The 7,835-nt window shown below is 34.5% G+C and overlaps 1 protein-coding gene across 1 annotated transcript in view; it reads right to left on the bottom strand.

Moving 5' to 3' along the window:
- Positions 1-7,835, bottom strand: part of LOC106462376 (protocadherin-like wing polarity protein stan) — a 210,089-nt gene that overhangs the window by 94,876 nt on the left and 107,378 nt on the right. Inside the window, exon 3 of the mRNA XM_022389630.1 lies at positions 727-879. Coding sequence (XP_022245338.1) covers positions 727-879 — 153 coding nt within the window. The remainder of the gene's footprint in view (positions 1-726; positions 880-7,835) is intronic.

Genomic DNA, 7,835 nt, shown 5'->3' with positions numbered 1-7,835 from the left:
ACACTGTATAGTATTGTAAAGTTCTGATAACCTATTGAGGAGATATTTAAAATATCATTTCGATGAACAATCTGAGCCATCCCAACATAGGCAGTAATACTGCCTGCCTCATATTTCTTAACATCTACTCTCAACAATATGTAATTAATCAACTTTGGGTTATAAAAGCATTTTACTTTATTCCAAATATACAGTAGTAACATTACCAATAATATACATTAAATCTTGTTCATATCACAAGCAACAATGATGTTTCCAATAAATTAACCTCAGTGTAGATGAGAAGCGCATAAAGTTAAGGTTAACCCCTTTGTTTGTCTTGTCACAAATATGTTTCGAGTATATATTGTGTTCAATAAATGGCTATGTTTTTGGTGGATTTTCCTTGCTGAAACTCAAACAATTTCTTTCATCTCAGGAAGGAAAAACAATAGTTATATTTAATTAGACTTCCGTTTCTAATACTAACTTAACGATGTGTCACCAAGAGTTTCTGCTAAAATCAAATACTCTTTATGATACTAAGTATGTTATTAACAATAATTCAACTTTATATACACACATATGTTTAAGAAACTAATTTTTCTGTTACATATTTCTATGATATTCCTAAGTTATTAAAATAACTTTCTGTTATGTTATCAAGTGTTATGCTACTAACAACAACCTTCTGATACAGTAACTTATTTTTACAATAGCCCATTAATACAGCCAACATTATTTTACCTCTACATTTGCTAGCTTAGCAAGTATAGCACGGTTCAGATAAACACGTTCCTGGAGATACTGTGGACTGTAGAAGCCATTAGGATTACGAACATCCGGTCGACGAGCAGAGAAGCTAACATTCAATATCTTGGCATGGACATCAGTGTCATCCTGCGGTAAAGAATATCATCAGTTATTGTGTTAATCACTAATATGAAAGGCATCTAAAAACAGAAGAAAAAAAAAGGTAATTGGGACACCAAGTTACTTCCGGGTGAAGAATATCCTTTTAATCAACTGAAACTCTGTGAATTCTAGTCTTAACTTAGTGTAAAGAATATCAGTTAATGAGCAGAAACTTTGTGGACGCACGTATTACCCGAGGGTGGAGAATATCGTTCGTGAATGTATTAGTCAGTAACTGCACAATATCAAACAGTAGAAACTTTGTGGACGTTAATTTTACCCTCGGGAGTAGAATACCTTAGTTATTAGTCATTTGTGGATATAAATGTTACTTTGGGGTGGAGATAATCATTAATTAGTTTATTAGTCAGTAGCAGGTTAGTTGAAAACAAAGTAGATTTTAGAGTAATTAAATTCTAACAATTTCTGGTCTTTCTAAAGTGATTAATGCATATCTAACCTAGGTTTCCAAGTGACATCAAGATTAAATATCAAACTGTCTTCTTGGCCCATAACTACATAATACGTTGGAAAAGTATTTGGTAAAACATGATCGACCTTTAATTGAAACATGGTTGATCTTTGATCAAAACATGATCGTCCTTTAACTGAAATATGATCTTTGATCAACACATGATCGTCCTTTAATTGAAACATTGTTGGTCTTTGATCAAAACATGATCGTCCTTTAATTGAAATATGATCGATCTTTGATCAAAACATGATCGTCCTTTAATTGAAACATGGTTGATCTTTGATCAAAACATGATCGTCCTTTAATTGAAACATTGTTGGTCTTTGATCAAAACATGATCGTCCTTTAATTGAAATATGATCGATCTTTGATCAAAACATGATCGTCCTTTAATTGAAATATGATCTTTGATCAAAACATGATCGTCCTTTAATTGAAATATGATCGTTAATCAAAACATGATCGTCCTTTAATTGAAACATGGTTGATCTTTGATCAAAACATGATCGTCCTTTAATTGAAATATGATCGATCTTTGATCAAAACATGATCGTCGTTTAATTGAAATATGATCGATCTTTGATCAAAACATGATCGTCGTTTAATTGAAGCATGGTCGCCCTTTGATCAAAACATGATCGTCCTTTAATTGAAACATAATGAGCTTTTAATTAAAACATATTCGACCTTTACTCAAAACACAAAAAGGAGAAAAGAAATAATTAGATGAAGTTAAATAGCTTTGAATCTAAAGCTAGCTTCTACGAACACGTGTAAGTTCACTCTTTAGAATTTGTGTTTGATGAAATGTCAAAAGATGTAATAAAAGTACATATAACAGCAAACTCATCATGAATATAATGTGTTTTTTGGAATAAATATTCAAGCCACATTCATCACATGAAAACTGCGTTTGAACCTTTGATATATGAATCATTACAGTAAAAGTTTATATCATTACTATGTATTCAAACCACATGGTCTAAAAAAATCAGGAAAATAATCTCATACATGTGTTATTTGTTATTATTGTTTTTTCTCCTTTTCCAGATGCTGTTATGCCTTTCAAATATTTTCGACAAGTGAAGCTTAAGATAAAACAAAGTTTTATTCTTCGACATTTTGATGACGCTGCATTATACAACTCCTTGATATAGCCGCATAAGCGAAACTTCTGGGAATAAAGCCCATGTTCGTTAACTTACTTTAACATAATTCCGTTCAGTTTAGATAAATGGCTTAAAGATAGGTTCAGTATTAAAAATGAAATACCGCAAGTTATTTTAAGAAAGTTCCCCAAAAGAAGTGCAACTTAAGATAAATGATGCTCCAACTTGAATATCGTGTTTTTACATATAGTGCAAAGTTACAACATTGTGTTTTTGAAGAATATGTTGCAAATAGACCACCGCTTGACAGTTACGACTGTGTTTTAAATATGTTCATATAGACTAGCGATTGACAGTTACGACTGTGTTTTAAATATGTTGCAAATAGACCACCGCTTGACAGTTACGACTGTGTTTTAAATAGGTTTCAAGTATATCACCGCTTGACAGTTACGACTGTGTTTTAAATATGTTCATATAGACCACCGCTTGACAGTTACGACTGTGTTTTAAATATGTTGCAAATAGACTACCGCTTGACAGTTACGACTGTGTTTTAAATATGTTCATATAGATCACCGCTTGACAGTTACGACTGTGTTTTAAATATGTTGCAAATAGACCACCGCTTGACAGTTACGACTGTGTCTTAAATATGTTCATATAGACCACCGCTTGACAGTTACAACATTGTGTTTTTGAAGAATATGTTGCAAATAGACCACCGCTTGACAGTTACGACTGTGTTTTAAATATGTTCATATAGACTAGCGATTGACAGTTACGACTGTGTTTTAAATATGTTGCAAATAGACTACCGCTTGACAGTTGCGACAGTGTTTTAAATATGTTCATATAGACCACCGCTTGACAGCTGCGACTGTGTTTGAAATATGTTGCAAATAGATCACCACTTGACAGTTACGACTGTGTTTTAAATAGGTTTCAAATATATCTCCGATTGGCAGTTACGACTGTGTTTTAAATATGTTGCAAATATATCTCCGATTGGTAGTTACAACATTGTGTTTTTGAATATGCTGCAAAGATATCACTCACTGGCAGTTACGACTGTGTTTTTATTTCGTGGAAAATATACCACCGAGTAGCAGTTACGAGTCTGTACAACTTAATGTAATATTTTACTCACATTTCCAATAAGTTATACAGTTATATCAAAAAGATCTCAAACCTGTAAATCAGCAAATTCTGCGGCCACCACAGCCGATATAAAGTCATGATGGAACGACGTGTATCAGAACTATATATTGAGATTGTTTGACGTTTCGTTTGTTGGATGATGCCACCGAAAACTGATCGCTTTTGGTAAATAGTATGAAACAGCCCGTTTCGATGCAAGATATTCATACATTCAGATCATAGAGATGTGTTCAGATCAGGGGCTTAGAATTTTCAAGAGAGGTAAATTTGTTGTTTTTTATAAGTATGAATGACAACTGTGATTTTAACAAACTGAATGGATAAAAAACCTTGCAAGTGAAAGTACAGAAGAACTAAATGGAATCAAACTCAGATCCTGCTCTCTATCAAAAGTAGCTTCCCGCTAGCTCAGCGGTAAGTCTGACGGTTTATGACGATAAAAATTGGATTTCGATACCCGTGGTGGGCACAGCACAGATAGTAAATTGTGTAGCTTTGTGGTTACCAATAAATAAACAAATAAACTTCAACGGTAGTATGGAGAACTATAAACAACAGCGATATGGTTTTTTGTAGGGTATTGTTACTTTTAAAATGACTAATGTATATGTGATTGGACAGAACTTTTCGGCGGGAAAATTACAAAGTATAAAATTAGGTCCTTCCATCTAAATATAACATAGACTTCCTCAAACTAACTTAGAATGGTCCTGGTCTTTCTCAATAGTATTGGAAACGACATAAGTGGTAATGTGTTTTTACCGACTCCGTACTTTGTGGGGTATTATTAGTTTTTACATGATTAATATGGAAAACTTTCCAGCACTTTACTGGCGGAAAAATCAGAAAGTATTAAACTAGGACTTCCATATAAATGTGACATATACACTTTCACCATTATGATCATTTCATAACTTTTGTTTTTCTTATATCTTTAGGTTCAAACTGATGCCATCACTTGTTCTTTTGCCTTATAAAAAACTACCCCCAATTCGTAATGTTAGACATGTATACACAAATCACGTGTAGTCACGTCAGATTGTCTGTAAATGTCTCGCTAACTCTGGTTCAGCACCGTGCACCACTCCCTGGGCGATCTATTTCCATTCCACCCTGTCACGAGCCGCTCTGTGCTCCCGAATCAACTGTTGCCATCTCTTTTAGTCTTTCATTCGTTTACCTTCAAACAGGTCTTTTCCTTCTTGATTGTTACTATTAATTTTCCTGTCACAAATTTCTTTTCCTTTCCTCAAACATTTCCTGTTTACTGCAACGTTCACTTGGATTCCCCCGAATTGTTTTCTTTTTTTTTGCTATTTACATCTTGTAAGTTGCTCCTTCTTCACAAAGAACTCTGGTCTAGGATAATATTTGCTAATAGTATTCTAATAAGTGGAAAACTCCAATATTTACCAAAATTGACACTTTTAGTTCCGGATGAAGCTAAAAACTGCTTCAAGTTTCATCGTAAGCTTTAAAATGTACGAAATAAATGCGAGGCCAAAACAGGACTTTTTTTAAAGAACAAAAAAAATAGATGATTTTTAATAATGAACCATGATAGTAATATTTTTTAAACTAATAGCTTTTAATTCCAGAATAGAAGATTATGACCAATAATCACATAGTTCCACATTTCCAAGTAAAAAAAAATGTCCCCCAGTGGCACAGCGCTATGTCTGTGGACTTACAACGCCAGAATCCGGGTTTCGATACCCGCGGTGGGCAGATCACAGATAGCCCATTGTGTAGCTTTGGGCTTAATTACAAACGAACCAAGTAAAACAATTTTCTCCATTGTAGAAATGTTGTATTGTTTTAACAAGAATACACATGCTAAAGGTGTACTGTGCTAGAAAGGTTAATGTTAAGCATGAAAATTCAGTTTATGCTCGTTTCATTATTTCTGCACTACTTGCACTTTACAGCTTATGCTCGTTTCACTACTCCTGCACAGTTTGCACTTTACAGATTGTGCTCGTTTCACTACTACTGCACAGTTTGCACTTTACAGATTGTGCTCGTTTCACTACTTCTGCACAGTTTTCACTTTACAGCTCATGCTCGTTTCACTACTACTGCACAGTTTGCACTTTACAGCTTTGCTGTTTCACTGCTTCTGCGCAGTTTGCACATTACAGTTCATGCTCATTTCACTACTACTGCTCAGTTTGCGTTTTACAGATTGTGCTCGTTTCACAACTTCTGCACAGTTTTCACTTTACAGCTCATGCTCGTTTCACTACTTCTGCACAGTTTTCACTTTACAGCTCATGCTCGTTTCACTACTACTGCACAGTTTGCTCATTATTAAAATTAGTGAGAACATGCTTTGACAGACTGTCACACTTTAGGCACATTGTAAGTTTTTAACTTGAGGTTTTTCATTTTTTCCATTTTATTTCAGTAACATTTAAGAACTTTTATAATATTTTAAACTGTATTTTCTGGTTCAGTTTAACAGTTTCTTTCTTTGGCTAAGTAACAAAGTCCAGAAATTTTGATTTCGATGACGAGGAACCCACTTTGAGACTAATAATGGCTGGAGACGGCTTGAATGGGTAATGACGAAAAATTTTAATATAAGTTTAACATAACAGCAATGTACAACGTTTCGACAAGTTTTGTCATCATCAGGTACGAATGTCGAAACGTTGTACATTTGCTGTTATGTTAAACTTATATTAAAGTTTTTCTTCATTACCCATTCAACCCGTCTCCAGCCATTAAGAGTTCAGAAATCTTTCTTTACGCCGTCATCTGATATGAAAGGTTTTGTTTTTCACGTTTCGTGTCCTTTATTGTAATCACATTAATTTTCGCCTGCCCACACGTCACTAGTCCGTCCTTGATAAGAGAGTTGCCAGCGACAGATGTGTCTGACAAGCTGGCCACGTTCTTAGCCTCCAAGGACTCTTCTTAAATCTCCAGCTTCACCGTATCCGGCATATTTAACTTAAAGATGAAAAATCCATCTGTCAGAAGATGTCAACTTTTGACAGGAGAAGTGCATCCTCCACTTCGCAACCGGCAACACTGCAGGAGCAATCATCACCGATGCAGTGAGAAATACAAACATTCTTAAAAAAATCTGACACATTTACGGGCTGTTGGTTTTTGTTTTGTTAGGTTAAAATAGGCATATTTTGTTCAAACTTTATTCTAAAAGAACTTTAGTTGATTTAACTTTAGTTCGCACATCGTAAACTTGTTCTGCTGAATATCATGTATCTGGAGTTGAAATAAATATCTGACTGAATTGCTACAGTTCTTTTTAGTCTGAGATAGGACAAAGAATTACGTATACATGTAGTAGCAGGAAGTGCAAGTGTTCCTTCTCTATAACTGGAAAATGAGTTTCTTTCTCCCATCATGTCTCGTTAGATTTATACATGTAGTAGCACTAGAAATACAACTTTTCGTTAGTAGTGTCTGAAAACGTCTTAAGTCTCAAGAAAGGAATTTAATGATTTCAAAGAAGGCTGCTACTACATGTATAAATCTAACGAGACATGACGGGAGAAAGAAACTCATTTACCAGTTATAGAGAAGGGACACTTGCACATCCTGCTACTACATGTATAAATCTAACGAGACATGATGGGAGAAAGAAACTCATTTTCCAGTTATAGAGAAGGAACACTTGCACTCCCGGAGAAATTTAGTTGGTAGTTTCATACTATCTATACAGTAGAAGCGGTTCTGACCGTGATCTCAATATAACATTTCACAATTTCAGCCCTGTGAGGAGGAAAACGTGCAAGGCATGATGTATAAGGAATGGGTTAACTCTAATATTAACAGTACTGACACAGCAGTTCTTTATCTTTTTCGATTCTGCTTTCTTTCAAGTTAAAACTAAGACTTTTATGTAGAAGTCAGGTTAGGGGTAACATACGCAGTGCTGGCTCTTCTGTTGAGTTTCTGTATTAGAGGTTTACTGAGAAATTTGTAAGCCACTAAAGTATTTTGATCTTTTCGCTTGTTCGTGTGTGTGTGTAATACAAATTTACATATTTTACACTATGTTATGTCATTACCACCTCTAAGTCAGGGGCAAAGGTCAATGACATTATATAAGAACGATATTTAAATTCGATGACGAGGAACCCACTTTGAGACTAATAATGGCTGGAGACGGCTTGAATGGGTAATGAAGAAAAACTTTAATATAAGTTTAACATAACAGCAAATGT

The sequence above is a fragment of the Limulus polyphemus genome, unplaced genomic scaffold (assembly GCF_000517525.1).
Source record: "Limulus polyphemus unplaced genomic scaffold, Limulus_polyphemus-2.1.2 Scaffold1153, whole genome shotgun sequence".
NCBI lineage: Eukaryota > Metazoa > Arthropoda > Merostomata > Xiphosura > Limulidae > Limulus > Limulus polyphemus.
Note: the sequence above shows the minus strand (reverse complement) of the source record. Positions and strands in the feature narration are given on the sequence as shown.